The sequence below is a fragment of the Pezoporus flaviventris genome, unplaced genomic scaffold (genome assembly GCF_033815535.1).
Source record: "Pezoporus flaviventris isolate CSIRO_AGI_PZ_B2104156 unplaced genomic scaffold, CSIRO_AGI_Pfla_v1 ptg000580l, whole genome shotgun sequence".
In the NCBI taxonomy this organism is placed as follows: domain Eukaryota; kingdom Metazoa; phylum Chordata; class Aves; order Psittaciformes; family Psittacidae; genus Pezoporus; species Pezoporus flaviventris.
Window position 1 is genome coordinate 1 of NW_026893127.1, and position 21,359 is coordinate 21,359.

Here is a 21,359-nt window from a genome sequence, read left to right on the forward strand (position 1 = left end):
TCCTGCCCCGTAGCAAGCCCTGGTGATCCGTGAAGGAGAGAAGATGCAGCTCAACGCCGAGGAGGTCGTGGTTGGGGACCTGGTGGAGGTGAAGGGGGCGACCGTGTCCCTGCTGACCTGCGCATCATCTCGGCCCATGGGTGCAAGGTGGGGACCCCCAAAATGCCCAAAATACCCATAAAACAACCTCAAAATACCCTAAACCACCCCAAAATACCCATAAAACACCCCAAAATACCCTCAAAATAGCCTAAAGCCACCCCAAAATACCCATACAACACACCAAAAATACCCTCAAAATACCCTAAACCACCCCAAAATACCCATAAAACACCCCAGAAATACCCTCAAAATACCCTAAAACCACCAAAAAATACCCATAAAACACCGAAAATACCCTCAAAATACCCCTAAACCACCCAGAATTACCCTCAAATACCCTAAACCACCCCAAAAATACCCTCAGCATGCCCTAAACCACCCCAAATTACCCCCAAAATACCCATAAACCACCCCAAAATACCCATAAACCACCCCAAAAGACCCTCAAAAGACCCTAAAACCATTCCAAAATACCCATAAACCACCGAAAAATACCCACAAAAGACCCTAAAACCACCCCAAAAAAAAAACCACCCAAAAATACCCTCAAAAGACCCTAAACCCATCACAAAATACCCATAAAACACCAAAAAATACCCGCAGAAGACCCTAAAACCACCACAAAATGCACATAAAACACCCAAAAATACCCTCAAAATACCCCTAAACAACCCTAAAATACCCATAAACCACCCCAAAATACCCACAAAATACCCTAAACCATCCCAAAATATCCCTAAACACCCTGAAATACCCCCAAACCACCCCGAAATACACCAAAAATGCCCCAAATTACCCCTAAACCAACCCAAAATACCCTCAAAATACCCCCAAAACATCCCCAAATCCCCTAAAACATCCCAAAATACCCTAAAAAACCCTGAAAAGCCCCAAAAGCACCCCAAACCACCCCAAAATACCCCGAAACACCCTGAAAACCACCGAAACACTCAAATTACCCCCAAACACCCCTAAAACACCACATAAAAACCTGAAGCACACCTCCCAAAACACCCCCAAATACCCCAAACACCCTAAACACCCCAATAGCACCCTAACCACCCCAAAATACCCCTAAACCACCCCAAAAACACCCCTAAATCACCCCCAAATACTACTGAAACACTCCAAAACCACCCCGAAATACCCCAAAACCACCCCAAAAAATACCCTAAAACATCCCAAAATATCCCTGAACAACCCCAAAAGCCCTGATACACCCCAAAACCACCCCATAAAAACCTGAAACACACCAAAACCACCTCAAAATACCCCAAAACTCTCCCAACACACCCAAAAATACCCTAAACCACCCCCAAAACCCTGAAACACCCCAAACCCACCCCAAAACACCCCCAGAACACCCTAGAACACCTTTAGGACCCCCATAACCCCTTTAGGACCCCTTTAGGACCCTTTAGGATCCCTTTAAGACCCCCATAACCCCTTTAGGACCACCCCAAACCCCTTTAGGACCCCCCCAAACCCCTTTAGAATCCCTTTGATACCTCCCTAAACCCCTTTAGGACCCCCATAACCCCTTTAGGACCCCCTTTGAGACCCCCGTAACCCCTTTAGAACCCTTTTGTCCCCATCAGACCCCTTTAGGACCCCTTTAGGACCCCCATAACCCCTTTAGGACCCCTTTAGGACCCACATAACCCCTTTAGGACACCTTTAGGACCCCCGTAACCCCTTTAGAACCCCTTTTGTACCCATCAGACCCCTTTAGGACCACTTTAGGACCCCCATAACCCCTTTAGGACCCCTTTAGGACCCCCATAACCCCTTTAGGACCCCTTTAGGACCCCCGTAACCCCTTTAGAACCCCTTTTGTCCCCATCAAACCCCTTTAGGACCCCTTTAAGACCCCCATAACCCCTTTAGGACCCCCATAACCCCTTCAGGACCCTCTAATCCCATCAGACCATTTTAGGATCACCTTAGGACCCCCATAACCCCTTTAGGAGCCACAAACCCCCTTTAGGACCCCTGCCAAACGCCTTTAGGACCCCTTTAGGACCTGCATAACCCCTTTAGAACCCCTATAGAACCCCTTTAGGACCCTTTTAAGACCCCCATAACCCCTTAGGACCCCCCCAAACCCCTTCAGAATCCCTTTGATACCTCCCTAAACCCCTTTAGGACCCCCATAACCCCTTTAGGACCCCTTTGAGACCCCCGTAACCCCTTTAGAACCCCTTTTGTCCCCATCAGACCCCTTTAGGACCCCTTTAGGACCCCCATAACCCCTTTAGGACCCCTTTAGGACCCACATAACCCCTTTAGGACACCTTTAGGACCCCCGTAACCCCTTTAGAACCCCTTTTGTACCCATCAGACCCCTTTAGGACCACTTTAGGACCCCCATAACCCCTTTAGGACCCCTTTAGGACCCCCATAACCCCTTTAGGACCCCTTTAGGACCCCCGTAACCCCTTTAGAACCCCTTTTGTCCCCATCAAACCCCTTTAGGACCCCTTTAAGACCCCCATAACCCCTTTAGGACCCCCATAACCCCTTCAGGACCCCTCTAATCCCCATCAGACCATTTTAGGATCACCTTAGGACCCCCATAACCCCTTTAGGAGCCACAAACCCCCCTTTAGGACCCCTGCCAAATGCCTTTAGGACCCCTTTAGGACCTGCATAACCCCTTTAGAACCCCTATAGAACCCCTTTAGGACCCTTTTAAGACCCCCATAACCCCTTTAGGACCCCCCCAAACCCCTTCAGAATCCCTTTGATACCTCCCTAAACCCCTTTAGGACCCCCATAACCCCTTTAGGACCCCTTTGAGACCCCCGTAACCCCTTTAGAACCCCTTTTGTCCCCATCAGACCCCTTTAGGACCCCTTTAGGACCCCCATAACCCCTTTAGGACCCCTTTAGGACCCACATAACCCCTTTAGGACACCTTTAGGACCCCCGTAACCCCTTTAGAACCCCTTTTGTACCCATCAGACCCCTTTAGGACCACTTTAGGACCCCCATAACCCCTTTAGGACCCCTTTAGGACCCCCATAACCCCTTTAGGACCCCTTTAGGACCCCCGTAACCCCTTTAGAACCCCTTTTGTCCCCATCAAACCCCTTTAGGACCCCCTTTAAGACCCCCATAACCCCTTTAGGACCCCCATAACCCCTTCAGGACCCCTCTAATCCCCATCAGACCATTTTAGGATCACCTTAGGACCCCCATAACCCCTTTAGGAGCCACAAACCCCCTTTAGGACCCCTGCCAAATGCCTTTAGGACCCCTTTAGGACCTGCATAACCCCTTTAGAACCCCTTTAGAACCCCTTTAGGACCCCTTTAAGACCCCCATAACCCCTTTAGGACCCCCCAAACCCCTTCAGAATCCCTTTGATACCTCCCTAAACCCCTTTAGGACCCCTTTAAGACCGCCCTAACCCATTTTGGACCCCTTTAGGACCCCCATAACTCCTTTAGGACCCCTTTAGGACCCCCATAACCCCTTTAGGACCCATTTAGGACCCCCATAACTCCTTTAGGACCCCTTTAGGACCCCCATAACCCCTTTAGGCCCCTCCATAACTCCTTTGCCCCCCCCAGGTTGACAACTCCTCACTGACTGGTGAATCAGAGCCCCAGACCCGCTCCCCCGACTGCACCCACGACAACCCCTTGGAGACGCGCAACATCACCTTCTTCTCCACCAACTGCGTTGAGGGTGGGTATGGGGTCCATAGGGGGCCATTGGGGTCCTTATGGGGTCCCCAATGGGCTTTGGGGGTCCATAGAGCTCTATCGGGGTCTCTATGGGGTGCCCAAGATGGGTTAGGGGCAGGTTTGTGGGTCCCGTTGGAGATGCGCAACATCACCTTCTTCTCCACCAACTGCGTTGAGGGTGGGTATGGGGTCCATAGGGGCCCATTGGGGTCCTTATGGGGTCCCCAATGGGGTTTGAGGTTCCATAGAGCTCTATTGGGGTCTCTATGGGGTGCCCAAGATGGGTTAGGGGCAGGTTTGTGGGTCCCGTTGGAGATGCGCAACATCACCTTCTTCTCCACCAACTGCGTTGAGGGTGGGTATGGGGTCCATAGGGGGCTATTGGGGTCTCTATGGGGTCCCCAATGGGGTTTGGGGGTCCATAGAGCTCTACTGGGGTCTCTATGGGGTGCCCAAGATGGGTTAGGGGCAGGTTTGGGGGTCCCGTTGGAGATGCGCAACATCACCTTCTTCTCCACCAACTGCGTTGAGGGTGGGTATGGGGTCCATAGGGGGCCATTGGGGTCCTTATGGGGTCCCCAATGGGCTTTGGGGGTCCATAGAGCTCTATTGGGGTCTCTATGGGGTGCCCAAGATGGGTTAGGGGCAGGTTTGGGGGTCCCGTTGGAGATGCGCAACGTCACCTTCTTCTTCATCAACTGCGTTGAGGGTGGGTATGGGGTCCATAGGGGGCCATTGGGGTCTCTATGGGGTCCCCAATGGGGTTTGGGGTTCCATAGAGCTCTACTGGGGTCTCTATGGGATGCCCAATATGGGTTAGGGTCAGGTTTGGTGGTCCGTTGAAGATGCGCAACGTCACCTTCTTCTCCACCTACTGCTTTGAGGGTGTGTATGGGGCCCATAGGGGGCCATTGGGGTCTCTATGGGGTCCATAGGGGTGCATTGAGGTCCTTATGGGATCCCCAATGGGGTTTGGGGGTCCTGGCTGTAGTGGGACTCCTAGTGCAGTTTTGGGGCTGGTTTTGTGCTCCTGGAGCCCGTTTTGGAGTTCCTAGACTCCTTTTTGGCTTCCCAGACCCATTTCTGGGTTCCTAGACCCATTTCTTGATGTCCTAGACCCATTTTCAGGTTCCAAGACCCCATTTCTGTGTTCCTTGACCCATTTTTGAGGTCCTAGACCTATTTTTGAGCTCCTCGACCCATTTTTGAGCTCCTAGACCCATTTCTTCATGTCCTACACCCATTTTTGAGCTCCTAGACCCATTTCTTGATGTTCTACACCCATTTTTGATGTCCTAGACCCATTTCTTGATGCCCTAGTGCTATTATTGACCTCCTAAACCCATTTCTTGAGATCCTAGGACCATTTCTCCATGTCTTAGACCCATTTTTCAATGTTCTACACCCATTTTTGAGCTCCTAGACCCATTTCTCCATGTCCGAGACCCATTTTTTGTCTCCTAAACCCCATTTTTGGTTGTTTTAACCCATTTTTGGTGCCTTTGTTCCAGCCACTGCTCGCGGGGTGGTGATCGCCACCGGGGACCGCACGGTGATGGGTTCCTAGACCCATTTCTTGATGTCCTACACCCATTTTTGAGCTCCTAGACCCATTTCTTGATGTCCTACACCCATTTCTTGATGTCCTAGTCCCATTTCTCCATGTCCAAGACCCATTTTTTGGCTCCTAAACCCCATTTTTGCTTGTTTTAACCCCATTTTTGGTGCCCTTGTTCCAGCCACTGCTCGCGGGGTGGTGATCGCCACCGGGGACCGCATGGTGATGGATTCCTAGACCCATTTCTTTGTGTCCTACACCCATTTTTGAGCTCCTAGACCCATTTTTGAGCTCCTAGACCCATTTCTTGATGCCCTAGTGCTATTATTGACCTCCTAGACAAATTTCTTGAGATCCTAGAGCCATTTCTCCATGTCTTAGACCCATTTTTCAATGTTCTACACCCATTTTTGAGCTCCTAGACCCATTTCTCCATGTCCGAGACCCATTTTTTGTCTCCTAAACCCCATTTTTGGTTGTTTTAACCCATTTTTGGTGCCCTTGTTCCAGCCACTGCTCGCGGGGTGGTGATCGCCACCGGGGCCGCACGGTGATGGGTTCCTAGACCCATTTCTTGATGTCCTACACCCATTTTTGAGCTCCTCGACCCATTTCTTGATGTCCTACACCCATTTCTTGATGTCCTAGTCCCATTTCTCCATGTCCAAGACCCATTTTTTGGCTCCTAAACCCCATTTTTGGTTGTTTTAACCCCATTTTTGGTGCCCTTGTTCCAGGCAGTGCTCGCGGGGTGGTGATCGCCACCGGGGACCGCATGGTGATGGATTCCTAGACCCATTTCTTTGTGTCCTACACCCATTTTTGAGCTCCTAGACCCATTTTTGAGCTCCTAGACCCATTTCTTCATGTCCTACACCCATTTTTGAGCTCCTAGACCCATTTCTTGATGCCCTAGTGCTATTATTGACCTCCTAAACCCATTTCTTGAGATCCTAGAGCTATTTCTCCATGCCTTAGACCCATTTTTCGATGTTCTACACCCATTTTTGAGCTCCTAGACCCATTTCTCCATGTCCGAGACCCATTTTTTGTCTCCTAAACCCCATTTTTGGTTGTTTTAACCCATTTTTGGTGCCCTTGTTCCAGCCACTGCTCGCGGGGTGGTGATCGCCACCGGGGACCGCATGGTGATGGGTTCCTAGACCCATTTCTTGATGTCCTACACCCATTTTTGAGCTCCTCGACCCATTTCTTGATGTCCTACACCCATTTCTCCATGTCCAAGACCCATTTTTGGCTCCTAAACCCCATTTTTGGTTGTTTTAACCCCATTTTTGGTGCCCTTGTTCCAGCCACTGCTCGCGGGGTGGTGATCGCCACCGGGGACCGCACGGTGATGGGTTCCTAGACCCATTTCTTGATGTCCTACACCCATTTTTGAGCTCGTAGACCCATTTTTGAGCTCCTAGACCCATTTCTTCATGTCCTACACCCATTTTTGAGCTCCTAGACCCATTTCTTGATGTTCTACACCCATTTTTGATGTCCTAGACCCATTTCTTGATGCCCTAGTGCTATTATTGACCTCCTAAACCCATTTCTTGAGATCCTAGGACCATTTCTCCATGTCTTAGACCCATTTTTCAATGTTCTACACCCATTTTTGAGCTCCTAGACCCATTTCTCCATGTCCGAGACCCATTTTTTGTCTCCTAAACCCCATTTTTGGTTGTTTTAACCCATTTTTGGTGCCCTTGTTCCAGCCACTGCTCGCGGGGTGGTGATCGCCACCGGGGACCGCACGGTGATGGGTTCCTAGACCCATTTCTTGATGTCCTACACCCATTTTTGAGCTCCTAGACCCATTTCTCCATGTCCAAGACCCATTTCTTGATGTCCTAGTCCCATTTCTCCATGTCCAAGACCCATTTTTTGGCTCCTAAACCCCATTTTTGGTTGTTTTAACCCCATTTTTGGTGCCTTTGTTCCAGGCACTGCTCGCGGGGTGGTGATCGCCACCGGGGACCGCACGGTGATGGGTTCCTAGACCCATTTCTTGATGTCCTACACCCATTTTTGAGCTCCTCGACCCATTTCTTGATGTCCTAGTCCCATTTCTCCATGTCCAAGACCCATTTTTTGGCTCCTAAACCCCATGTTTGGTTGTTTTAACCCCATTTTTGGTGCCTTTGTTCCAGGCACTGCTCGCGGGGTGGTGATCGCCACCGGGGACCGCACGGTGATGGGCCGCATCGCCACGCTGGCATCGGGGCTGGAGGTGGGCAAGACGCCGATCGCGGTGGAGATCGAGCACTTCATCCAGCTCATCACCGGCGTGGCCGTGTTCCTGGGCATCTCCTTCTTCATCCTCTCCCTCATCCTGGGGTACACCTGGCTCGAGGCCGTCATCTTCCTCATCGGCATCATCGTGGCCAACGTGCCCGAGGGGCTGCTGGCCACCGTCACCGTAAGTTGGGGCGGGTACGGGGTGATGTATGGGGTGATGGATGGGGTGCTGGAAGGGGTGATGTATAGGGTGTAGGGGTGATGTATGGTGTGTAGGGGTGATGTGTGGGGTGATGTATGGGGTGTAGGGATAATGTATGGAGTGATGTGTGGGGTGATGTATGGCGTGATGTATGGGGTGTAGCGGTAATGTATGGGGTGACGTATAGGGTGTAGGTGTGATGGATGGGGTGATGGATGGGGTGTAGGGGTGATGGATGGGATAATGGATGGGATGATGTATGGGGTGTCGGGGTAATTTATGAGGTGATCTATGGGGTGATGTATAGGGTGATGTATGGGGTGTAGGGATAATGGATGGGGTGTAGGTGTGATGGATGGGGTGACATATGGGGTGTAGGGGTGATGCGTGGGGTGATGCATGGGGTGATGTATGGGGTGATGTGTGTGGTGATGCCTGGGGTGTAGGGGTGATGTATGGGGTGTAGGGATAAAGTATGGAGTGATGTGTGGGGTGATGTATGGGGTGTAGGGGTAATGTATGGGGTGACATATAGGGTGTAGGCGTGATGTATAGGGTGATGTATGAGGTGATGTATGGGGTGTAGGGGTGATGGATGGGGTGATGGATTGGGTGATGTACAGGATGTAGGGGTGATGTATGAGGTGATATATGGGATGATGTATGGGGTGTAGGGGTAATTTATGGGGTGATGTATGGAGTGATGTATGGGGTGTAGGGGTAATGTATGGGGTGTAGGTGTGACGGATGGGGTGATGTATAGGGTGTAGGGGTGATGTATGGGGTGATGTATGGGGTGTAGGGGTGATGGATGGGCTGATGGATGGGGTGTAGGCATGATGGATGGGGTGAGGTATGGGGTGTGGGGGTGATGTATGGGGTGATGTATGGGGTGATGTATGGGGTGATGTATGGGGTGATGCATGGGGTGATGTATGGAGTGGTGCGTGGGGTGACGTACAGGTAGCAGAGGGTAATATATAGATGTATGGTGTCAATATATGGGTTGTAAGGGGCTATATATGGGGTGATATGTGGATCATAGAGGGCAATGTATGGGGTCAATACATGGGTGCTAGGGTGCAACATATAGATGCATGGGGGCAATATAGGGCGTGCAGGGGGCGATATATGGGGTGACAGGTGTGATATATGGGGCAAGGAGGGCAACATATGGGTTGTAAGGGGGGGTATAGGGGGTGCAGGGGCGATATATGGGGTGACAGGTGCAATATATGGGGCAATGGAGGTGACGTATGGGGTGTAACAGGTAATGTATGGGTGTATAGGGGCTATATATGGGGTGCTGGGGCAGTATGTGGGGTTCAGGATCCATATATGGGGAGTCTGGGTCCAGTATCGGGGTGCCATAGGTGCTCCATACACCCCATAGGGACCCCATGCCCAGCATAGGGCTGCAGCCTGACTTTGGAAGCTAAGCAGGCTTGGCCCTGGTCAGCACTTGGATGGGAGACCTTTGTTGACCATAGGGTTCTGGGTTCGAATCCCCCCATGCATCACCCATACCGGAGGGTCCCATGGGTGCTGTGTGACCCCCCCCCCATAGGTGTGCTTGACGCTGACGGCCAAGCGCATGGCACGCAAGAACTGCTTGGTGAAGAACCTGGAGGCGGTGGAGACCTTGGGCTCCACGTCCACCATCTGCTCCGACAAGACCGGGACCCTCACCCAAAACCGTATGACCGTGGCCCATATGTGGTTCGACAACCAGATCCATGAGGCCGACACCACCGAGGACCAGTCCGGTGCGTGATGGGGGCCGGCTATTAGATGGTGATTGGGGTCTATTGGGGGGTCTTTGGTATCTGTTGGGCATCTCTGGGGGGGCTCTATGGGGTCTATGAGGTGTTTATTGGGGTCTATGGGGTCTTTCTGGGGTCTATGGGGGGTCTATGGAGGGTTCGTTGGGGTGTCTACGGGGGTCTATTGACGTCTATGGGGTCTCTATGGTGTCTCTATTGATGTCCATGAGGTCTCTGTTGACATCTATGGGGTCTCTATGGCATCTCTATTGATGTCTATGGGGTGTCTTTTGACATCTATGGGGTCTCTATGGCGTCTCTATTGACGTCTATGGGGTCTCTATGGCATCTCTGTTGACATCTATGGGGTCTCTATGGCATCTCTATTGATGTCTATGGGGTGTCTGTTGACATCTATGGGGTCTCTATGGTGTCTCTATTGACGTCTATGGCGTCTCTGTTGACATCTATGGGGTCTCTATGGCGTCTCTGTTGACGTCTATGGGGTCTCTATGGCGTCTCTGTTGACGTCTATGGGGTCTCTATGGCGTCTCTGTTGACGTCTATGGGGTCTCTATGGCATCTCTGTTGATGTCTATGGGGTCTCTATGGCGTCTCTGTTGACGTCTATGGGGTCTCTATGGCATCTCTATTGACATCTATGGGGTCTCTATGGTGTCTCTGTTGACATCTATGGGGTCTCTATGGCATCTCTATTGACATCTATGGGGTCTCTATGGTGTCTCTGTTGACGTCTATGGGGTCTCTATGGCATCTCTATTGACATCTATGGGGTCTCTATGGTGTCTCTGTTGACATCTATGGGGTCTCTATGGTGTCTCTGTTGACGTCTATGGGGTCTCTATGGCATCTCTATTGACGTCTATGGGGTCTCTATGGCATCTCTATTGACATCTATGGGGTCTCTATGGTGTCTCTGTTGACATCTATGGGGTCTCTATGGCATCTCTATTGACATCTATGGGGTCTCTATGGTGTCTCTGTTGACATCTATGGGGTCTCTATGGCGTCTCTGTTGATGTCTATGGGGTCTCTATGGTGTCTCTGTTGGCATCTATGGGGTCTCTATGGTGTCTCTGTTGACATCTATGGGGTCTCTATGGCATCTCTGTTGATGTCTATGGGGTCTCTATGGTGTCTCTGTTGACATCTATGGGGTCTCTATGGCGTCTCTACTGATGTCTATGAGGTCTCTATTGATGTCTATGGGGGGCCTATGAGGTCTCTCTGGGGTCTCCCTGAGGTCTATGGGAGGTCTATTGCAGTCTATAGGGTGTCTATGGGGTCTCTCTGTGGCCTGTTTGGGGTCTATTGGGGTCTATGGCATCTCTATGGGCATCTATTGGGGTCTCTACGGCATCTCTATTGATGTCTATGAGGTCTCTATAGGGTCTCTATAGGGTCTCTGTTGATGTCTATGGGGTCTCTATTGATGCCTATGAGGTGTCTATAGGGTCTCTATGGGGTCTCTATTGATGTCTATGGGGTCTCTGATGTCTAGGGGGGCTCTATTGATGTCTGTGGGTCTCTAGTGTATGTCTATGGAGTCTCTAGTGACATCTTTGAGGTCTCTTGATGTCTATGGGTCCCTATAGGGTCCCTATGATGTCTCTATTGATGTCTATGGGGGGTCTATTAGTATGTAAGGAGTCTCTATATAGGGTCTCTATAGGGTGTCTATGGGGTCTCTATTGGTGTCTATGGGGTCTGTATAGGATCTCTATTGGGTGTCTATAGGGTCTCTATGGGTCTCTGTTGATGTCTATGAGGTCTCTACTGATTATGGAGTCTCTATAGGGTCTCTATGTGGTTTCTATGTGTCTCTATGGGGTCTGTATGGGTCTCTATTGAGTCTCTATGGGTCTCTATGGGTCTCTATGGGTCTCTATGGGTCTGACCCCCCTATGTCTCCCCCCCAGGCACCGCCTTTGACAAGAGCTCAGCCACATGGGTGGCTCTGTCCCACATCGCGGGGCTCTGCAACCGCGCCGTCTTCAAGGGGGGGCAGGAGAACGTCCCCATCCTCAAGGTAACAATGGGGGGCAATGGGGGTAATGGAGACAATGGGGTCAATGGGGACCATGGGGTTGATGGGGGTAATGAGGTCAATGGGGACAATGGGGTCAATGGGGACAATGGGGGTAATGGAAGCAAAGGGGACAACGGGGCAAAGGGGGGCAATGGAAGCAACGGGGGCAATGGGGACAATGGGGTCAATGGGGGACAATGGAAGCAATGGGGTCAATGAGAGCAATGGGGTCAATGGGGACAATGGTGTCAATGGGTGACAATGGGGTCAATGGGGTCAAGGGGTGCAATGGGGTCAATGGGGACAATGGGTACAACGGGGTCAATGGTGGTCAATGGCTGACAGTGGCGTCAATGGGTACAATGGGGTCAATGGGGGACAATGGGGTCAATGGGACAATGGAAGCAATGGGGTCAATGGGGACAAGAGGGACAATGGGGGTCAATGGGGCCAATGGTGATCAGTGGGGCCAATGGTGGTCAATGGGGTCAATGGGGTCAATGGTGGTCAATGGGGGTTAATGGGGCCAATGGGGGTCAATGGAAGCAATAGGGCTCAATGGGGCCAATGGTGGTCAATGGGGTCAATGGGGCCAGTGGTGGTCAATGGGGCCAGTGGTGGTCAATGGGGTCAATGGGGCTCAATGGGGCCAATGGGGCTCAATGGGGCCAATGGTGGTCAATGGTGGTCAATGGGGCCAATGGGGGCCAATGGGGCTCAATGGGGCCAGTGGTGGTCAATGGTGGTCAATGGGGCCAATGGTGGTCAATGGGGCCAATGGTGATCAATGGGGCTCAATGGAGCCAATGGTGGTCAATGGGCCAATGGTGATCAGTGGGGCCAATGGTGGTCAATGGGGCCAATGGGGCTCAATGGGATCAATGGGGCTCAATGGGGCTCAATGGGGCCAATGGTGATCAATGGGGCTCAATGGGGCTCAATGGGGCCAATGGGGCTCAATGGGGCCAATGGTGATCAATGGGGCTCAATGGGGCCAATGGTGATCAATGGGGCTCAATGGGGCCAGTGGGGCTCAATGGGGCCAATGGTGGTCAATGGGGTCAATGGGGCCAGTGGTGGTCAATGGGGCCAGTGGTGGTCAATGGGGTCAATGGGGCTCAATGGGGCCAATGGGGCTCAATGGGGCCAATGGTGGTCAATGGTGGTCAATGGGGCCAATGGGGGCCAATGGGGCTCAATGGGGCCAATGGTGGTCAATGGTGGTCAATGGGGCCAATGGTGGTCAATGGGGCCAATGGTGATCAATGGGGCTCAATGGAGCCAATGGTGGTCAATGGGCCAATGGTGATCAGTGGGGCCAATGGTGGTCAATGGGGCCAATGGGGCTCAATGGGATCAATGGGGCTCAATGGGGCTCAATGGGGCCAATGGTGATCAATGGGGCTCAATGGGGCTCAATGGGGCTCAATGGGGCTCAATGGGGCCAATGGTGATCAATGGGGCTCAATGGGGCCAATGGTGGTCAATGGGGCCAATGGTGATCAATGGGGCTCAATGGGGCCAATGGTGATCAATGGGGCTCAATGGGGCCAGTGGGGCTCAATGGGGCCAATGGTGGTCAATGGTGGTCAATGGGGCCAATGGTGGTCAATGGGGCCAATGGTGATCAATGGGGCTCAATGGGGCCAATGGGGGCCAATGGGGCTCAATGGGGCCAATGGTGGTCAATGGTGGTCAATGGGGCCAATGGTGATCAGTGGGGCCAATGGTGATCAATGGTGGTCAATGGGGCCAATGGTGATCAGTGGGGCCAATGGTGATCAATGGGGCTCAATGGGGCCAATGGTGATCAATGGGGCCATGGGGTCCCCCCTCATCCCGTTGCATCCATCCCCGTTCCCAGCGGGACGTGGCCGGGGACGCCTCGGAGTCGGCGCTGCTCAAGTGCATCGAGCTCTCGTCCGGCTCCGTCAAGCTCATGCGGGAGCGCAACAAGAAAGTGGCCGAGATCCCCTTCAACTCCACCAACAAGTACCAGGTACCCAATGGGAGGCGCCCCACAGCCTGCGGGAGGAGCCCCACATCCAATGGGAAACACCCTATATCCAATGGGAGACACCCTAAATACAATGGGAGACATCCCACATCCAATGGGAGACATCCCACATCCAATGGGAAACACCCTATATCCAATGGGAGACACCCTAAATACAATGGGAGACATCCCACATCCAATGGGAGACATCCCACATCCAATGGGAAACACCCTATATCCAATGGGAGACACCCTAAATACAATGGGATACATCCCATCCAATGGGAGACATCCCACATCCAATGGGAAACACCCTATATCCAATGGGAGACACCCTAAATACAATGGGAGACATCCCATCCAATGGGAGACATCCCACATCCAATGGGAGACATCCCACATCCAATGGGAAACACCCTATATCCAATGGGAGACACCCTAAATACAATGGGAGACATCCCATCCAATGGGAGACATCCCACATCCAATGGGAGACATCCCACATCCAATGGGAAACACCCTATATCCAATGGGAGACACCCTAAATACAATGGGAGACATCCCACATCCAATGGGAGACATCCCACATCCGATGGGAGACATCCCACATCCAATGGGAAACACCCTATATCCAATGGGAGACACCCTAAATACAATGGGATACATCCCATCCAATGGGAGACATCCCACATCCAATGGGAAACACCCTATATCCAATGGGAGACACCCTAAATACAATGGGAGACATCCCATCCAATGGGAGACATCCCACATCCAATGGGAAACACCCTATATCCAATGGGAGACACCCTAAATACAATGGGATACATCCCACATCCAATGGGAGACATCCCACATCCAATGGGAAACACCCTATATCCAATGGGAGACACCCTAAATACAATGGGAGGCACCCCACATCCAATGGGAGGCACTCGAAATACAATGGGGGACACCCCACATCCTGTGGGAGGCACCCCACATCCAATGGGAAACACCCTATATCCAATGGGAGACAACCTAAATACAATGGGAGGCACCCCACATCCAGTGGGAGACAACCCACATCCAATGGGAGGCACCCCACATCCAATGGGAGGCACCCCAAATCCAATGGGAGGCACCCCACATCCAATGGGAAACACCCTATATCCAATGGGAGACACCCTAAATACAATGGGAGGCACCCCACATCCAATGGGAGACACCCTAAATACAATGGGAGACATCCCACATCCTGTGGGAGGCACCCCACATCCAATGGGAGACAACCTAAATACAATGGGAGGCACCCCACATCCAATGGGAGACACCGTAAATGCAATGGGAGGCACCCCACATCCAATGGGAGGCACCTCACATCCTGTGGGAGGCACCCCACATCCAATGGGAGACAACCTAAATACAATGGGAGACACCCCACATCCCATGGGAGACTCCCCATCCCCATTCCTCCCCTATCCCCATATCCCCCCATTCTCTTTTCCTCCCTATCCCCATACCCCCCCATCCCCATTCCCATTCCCACCCCCATCCCCATATCCCCCCATTCCCATCCCCCCCATCCCCATATCCCCCCATTCCCATCCCCCCCATCCCCATATCCCCCCATTTCCATTCCCATTCCCCCCTATCCCCCCATTCCCATTCCCATTCCCCCCTATCCCCATATCCCCCCATTCCCATTCCCCCCCATCCCCATATCCCCCCATCCCCATTCCCATTCCCCCCTATCCCCATATCCCCCCATTCTCTTTTCCCCCTATCCCCATATCCTCCCATCCCCACTCCCATGCCCCCCCCATCCCCATATCCCCCCATTCCCATTCCCCCTATCCCCATATCCCCCATCCCCATTCCCATTCCCCCCTATCCCCATATCCCCCCATCCCCATTCCCATTCCCCCTATCCCCATATCCCCCATCCCCATTCCCATTCCCCCCTATCCCCATATCCCCCCATTCCCATTCCCCCATATCCCCCCAACCCCATTCCCATTCTTCCCCCCATCCCCATATCCCCCATTCCCATTCCTATCCTCCCCTATCCCCATATCCCCCATCCCCATTCCCATTCCCCCCCATCCCCATATCCCCCCATCCGCATTCCCATTCCCCCCTATCCCCATATCCCCCATCCCCATTCTCTTTTCCCCCCCATCCCCATATCCCCCATCCCCATTCCCATTCCCCCCATCCCCATATCCCCCCATTCCCATTCCCCCTATCCCCATATCCCCCATCCCCATTCCCATTCCCCCTATCCCCATATCCCCCCATCCCCATTCCCATTCCCCCCATCCCCATATCCCCCATCCCCATTCCCATTCCCCCTATCCCCATATCCCCCCATTCCCATTCCCCCATATCCCCCCATCCCCATTCCCATTCCCCCCATCCCCATATCCCCCCATCCCCATTCCCATTCCCCCCTATCCCCATATCCCCCCATCCCCATTCCCCCCATCCCCATATCCCCCCATCCCCATTCCCATTCCCCCCTATCCCCATATCCCCCCATCCCCATTCCCCCCATCCCCATATCCCCCCATCCCCATTCCCATTCCCCCCTATCCCCATATCCCCCCATCCCCATTCCCCCCCATCCCCATATCCCCCCATCCCCATCCCCATTCCCCCCATCCCCATCTCCCCTCCACCCCCCCCCCCATTCCCACCCCCTAACCCCCCTCTCTATCCCTCTCCCTTGCCCCCTATAACTCAGTATGTGGGGCAGGCTCACCCCTTGGCCCCATAGATCCCCTCTATGTCACCCCACAGCTCTCCATCCACGAGACCGAGGATCCCAACGACAACCGGTACCTGTTGGTGATGAAGGGGGCACCGGAACGCATCCTGGATCGGTGTTCCACGATCCTGCTCCAGGGCAAGGAGCAACCCTTGGATGAGGAGATGAAGGAAGCCTTCCAGAACGCATACCTGGAGCTTGGGGGGCTCGGGGAGAGGGTCCTGGGTAAGGGGGCGGAGAGGGGGATATAGGGATATAGGGATATAGGGGGATATAGGGGGATATAGGGGGATATAGGGATGGGGACGCAAGGAGCAACCCTTGGATGAGGAGATGAAGGAAGCCTTCCAGAACGCATACCTGGAGCTTGGGGGGCTCGGGGAGAGGGTCCTGGGTAAGGGGGCGGAGAGGGGGATATAGGGATATAGGGATATAGGGGGATATAGGGGGATATAGGGGGATATAGGGATGGGGACGCAAGGAGCAACCCTTGGATGAGGAGATGAAGGAAGCCTTCCAGAACGCATACCTGGAGCTTGGGGGGCTCGGAGAGAGGGTCCTGGGTAAGGGGGCGGAGAGGGGGATATAGGGATATAGGGATATAGGGGGATATAGGGGGATATAGGGGGATATAGGGATGGGGACGCAAGGAGCAACCCTTGGATGAGGAGATGAAGGAAGCCTTCCAGAACGCATACCTGGAGCTTGGGGGGCTCGGGGAGAGGGTCCTGGGTAAGGGGGCGGAGAGGGGGATATAGGGATATAGGGATATAGGGATATAGGGGGATATAGGGGGATATAGGGATGGGGACGCAAGGAGCATCCCTTGGATGAGGAGATGAAGGAAGCCTTCCAGAACGCATACCTGGAGCTTGGGGGGCTCGGGGAGAGGGTCCTGGGTAAGGGGGCGGAGAGGGGGATATGGGGATATAGGGATATAGGGATATAGGGGGATATAGGGATATAGGGGGATATAGGGATGGGGATATAGAGGGATGGGGATATAGGGGGATAGAGGGATAGCGGAGGATAGGGATGGGGGTATAGGGGGGATATAGGGATGGGGATATAGGGATGGGGATAAAGGGATGGAGATATAGGGGGATATAGGGATGGGGATATAGAGGGATGGGGTTATAGGGAGGGGGATATAGGGGGATATAGGGATAGGGATATAGGGATGGAGATATAGGGGGATATAGGTATGGGGATATAGGGATGGAGATATAGGGGGATATAGGTATGGGGATATAGGGATGGGGTTATAGGGATCGAGGTAGAGGGATGGGGATATAGGTGGATATAGGGATGGGGTTATAGGGATGGGGGTAGAGGGATGAGGGTAGAGGGATGGGGATATAGGGATGGGGATAGAGGGATGGAGATATAGGGGTTATAGGGATGGGGATATAGGGATGGGGGTATAGGGGGATATAGGTATAGGGATATAGGGATGGGGTTATAGGGATGGGGTAGAGGGATGGGGATATAGGTGGATATAGGAATGGGGTTATAGGGATGGGGATACAGGGATGGGGATACAGGGATGGGGATATAGGGGGGATATAGGGATGGGGGTATAGGGATAGGGATATAGGGATGGGGATATAGGGATGGGGATGTAGGGGGATATAGGGATGGAGATATAGGGATGGGGATAGAGGTATGGGGATAGAGGGATGGGGATATAGGGGGGATATAGGGATGGGGGTATAGGGATAGGCATATAGGGATGGGGATATAGGGCTGGGGATATAGGGGGATATAGGGATGGGGGTATAGGTGGACATAGAGGGTGAGGATGGGGATATAGGGGGGGATATCCCTATAGGATGAGATGGGAATGGGGCTCGGGGGGGGATATAGGGGGATACGGGCGTCCCTGGGGGGCTGAGGATGGGATATGGGGTCCCTGAGGTCCTTGGGATATGGGGCTATGGAAGTGCAGAGGGGCTGAAAGGGATCTATAGGGCTACAAAGAGGGGTGTTTGGGGTATAAAAAGGGTGTTTTGGGGTGCAAAGGGAGTATTTTGGGTACAAAAAGGGTGTTTTGGGGTGCAAAGGGAGTATTTTGGGTACAAAAAGGCTGTTTTGGGGTGCAAAGGGAGTATTTTGGGTACAAAAAGGGTGTTTTGGGGTGCAAAGGGAGTATTTTGGGTACAAAAAGGGTGTTTTGGGGTGCAAAGGGAGTATTTTGGGTACAAAAAGGGTGTTTTGGGGGGCAAAGGGAGTATTTTGGGTACAAAAAGGGTGTTTTGGGGTGCAAAGGGAGTATTTTGGGTACAAAAAGGGTGTTTTGGGGTGCAAAGGGAGTATTTTGGGTACAAAAAGGGTGTTTTGGGGTGCAAAGGGAGTATTTTGGGTACAAAAAGGGTGTTTTGGGGTGCAAAGGGAGTATTTTGGGTACAAAAAGGGTGTTTTGGGGTGCAAAGGGAGTATTTTGGGTACAAAAAGGGTGTTTTGGGGTGCAAAGGGTGTATTTTGGGTACAAAAAAGGTGTTTTGGGGTGCAAAGGGGTAGAAAAGGGTTCAAAAGAGGTGTTTTGGGGCACAAAAGGGGTGTTTGGGGCTGCAAAAGGGGGGGTTGGCACAAAAAGGGGTGGTTTTGGGGTACAAATGGGGTGTTTTGGGGTACAAATGGGGTGTTTGGGGCACAAAAGGGGGTGTTTTGTTGTAGGAAAGGGGTATTTTGGGGTTCAAAGTGAGTGTTTTGGGGCAGAAATGGGGTATTTGGGGGGAGAAACGGGTAATTTTGGGGTACAAAGGGAGTAGTTTGGGGCACAAAAGGGGTGTTTGGTGCAGAAAAGGTGGATTTTGGGGTAAAAATGGGTATTTTGGGGGACAAAAGTGATATTTTGTGGTACAAAGGGAGTATTTTGGGGCACAAAAGGGGCATTTTGAGGCATAAAAGGGGTTTTGGGGTACAAAAGGGGTATTTTGAGGTACAAAAGGGGTGTTTTTGGGTACAAAAGGTATTTTGGGGTGCAAAAGAGGTGGTTTGGGGCACAAAATTGATGTTTTGGGGTACAAAGGGAGTGTTTTGGGTCACAAAAGGGGTACTTGAAAGTAGAAAGGGGTAAGTTTGGGGTACAAAGGGAGTGTTTTGGGGTACAAAAGAGGTGTTTTGGGGTAGAAAGGGGTAAGTTTGGGGTACAAAGAGTATATTTTGGGGTACAAAGGGAGTATTTTGGGGTAAAAATGGGTATTTTGGGGTATAAAAGTGGTATTTTAGGTTACAAAGGCAGTATTTGGGGGCAGAAAAGGGGTGGTTTGGGGTTCAAAGGGAGTATTTTGGGGTAGAAAAGGAGTGTTTTGGGGCACAAAAGGGAGTATTTTGGGGGAGAAAAGGGGTGTTTTGGGGTACAAAGGGCGTATTTTGGGGTAGAAAAGGGGTGTTTTGGGGCACAAAAGGGGTATTTTGGGGTAGAAAAGGGGTGTTTTGGGGCACAAAAGGGGTATTTTGGGGTAGAAAAGGGGTGTTTGGGGGCACAAAGGGAGTATTTTGGGGTAGAAAAGGGGTGTTTTGGGGCACAAAAGGGGTATTTTGGGGTAGAAAACGGGTGTTTTGGGGTACAAATGAAGTATTTTGGGGTAGAAAAGGGGTGTGTTGGAGCACAAAAGGGGTATTTTGGGGTAGAAAAGATGTGTTTTGGGGCACAAAAGAGGTATTTTGGGGTAGAAAAGGGGTGTTTTGGGGCACAAAAGGGGTATTTTGGGGTAGAAAAGGGGTGTTTTGGGGTACAAAGGGTGTATTTTGGGATAGAAAAGGAGTGTTTTGGGGTAGAAAAGGAGTATTTTGGGGTAGAAAAGGGTTGTTTTGGGGCACAAAAGTGGTATTTTGGCAGAGAAAAGGGATGTTTTGGGGTATAAAGGGAGTATTTTGGGGTAGAAAGGGGTAAGTTTGGGGTAGAAAGGGAGTATTTTGGGGTCAAAAAGGGGTGTTTCAGGGCACAAAAGGGGTATTTTGGGGTACAAAGGGCGTATTTTGGGGTAGAAAAGGGGTGTTTTGGGGCACAAAAGGGGTATTTTGGCAGAGAAAAGGGATGTTTTGGTGTATAAAGGGAGTATTTTGGGGTAGAAAGGGGTAAGTTTGGGGTAGAAAGGGAGTATTTTGGGGTAGAAAAGGAGTGTTTTGGGGTACAAAAGGAGTATTTTGGGGTAGAAAAGTGGTGTTTTGGAGTAAAAAGGGAGCATTTTGGGGTAGAAAAGGTGTGCTTTGGGGTACAAAAGGGGTATTTTAGGGTAGAAAAAGGGTGTTTTGGAGTAGAAAGGGAGTATTTTGGGATAGAAAAGGGGTGTTTTGGGGTGCAAAGGAAGTATTTTGGGGTAGAAAAGTGGTGTTTTTGAGTAAAAAGGGAGCATTTTGGGGTAGAAAAGGTATGTTTTGGGGTACAAAAGGGGTATTTTAGGGTAGAAAAAGGGTGTTTTGGAGTAGAAAGGGAGTATTTTGGGGTAGAAAAGGTGTGTTTTGGGGTACAAAGGAAGTATTTTGGGGTAGAAAAGTGGTGTTTTGGAGTAAAAAGGGAGTATTTTGGGGTAGAAAAGGTGTGTTTTGGGGTACAAAAGGAGTATTTTGGGGTAGAAAAGGGGTGTTTTGGAGTAAAAAGGGAGCATTTTGGGGTAGAAAAGGTGTGTTTTGGGTGCAAAAGGAGTATTTTAGGGTAGAAAAAGAGTGTTTTGGAGTAGAAAGGGAGTATTTTGGGGTAGAAAAGGGGTGTTTTGGGGCACAAAGGGGGTATTTTGGCAGAGAAAAGGGATGTTTTGGGGTATGAAAGGTGTATTTTGGGGTAGAAAGGGGTAAGTTTGGGGTAGAAAGGAAGTATTTTGGGGTAGAAAAGGTGTGTTTTGGGGTACAAAGGGCATATTTTGGGGTAGAAAAGTGTTTTGGAGTAAAAAGCGAGCATTTTGGGGTAGAAAAGGAGTGTTTTGGGGTACAAAGGAAGTATTTTGGGGTAGAAAAGTGGTGTTTTGGAGTTAAAAGCGAGCATTTTGGGGTAGAAA

At 51.5% G+C, this 21,359-nt stretch overlaps 1 protein-coding gene across 1 annotated transcript in view; it reads left to right on the top strand.

The window, feature by feature from the left end:
- Positions 1–4,429: 4,429 nt before the first annotated feature.
- The window catches only part of LOC133264052 (sodium/potassium-transporting ATPase subunit alpha-3-like), a 58,572-nt gene continuing 41,642 nt past the window's right edge, over positions 4,430–21,359 (top strand). The window contains 6 exon segments of the mRNA XM_061443954.1: positions 4,430–4,503; positions 7,512–7,780; positions 9,369–9,567; positions 11,505–11,614; positions 13,479–13,613; positions 16,392–16,584. Of these exon segments, the coding sequence (XP_061299938.1) occupies positions 4,464–4,503; positions 7,512–7,780; positions 9,369–9,567; positions 11,505–11,614; positions 13,479–13,613; positions 16,392–16,584 (946 nt within the window). The 5' untranslated portion in view covers positions 4,430–4,463.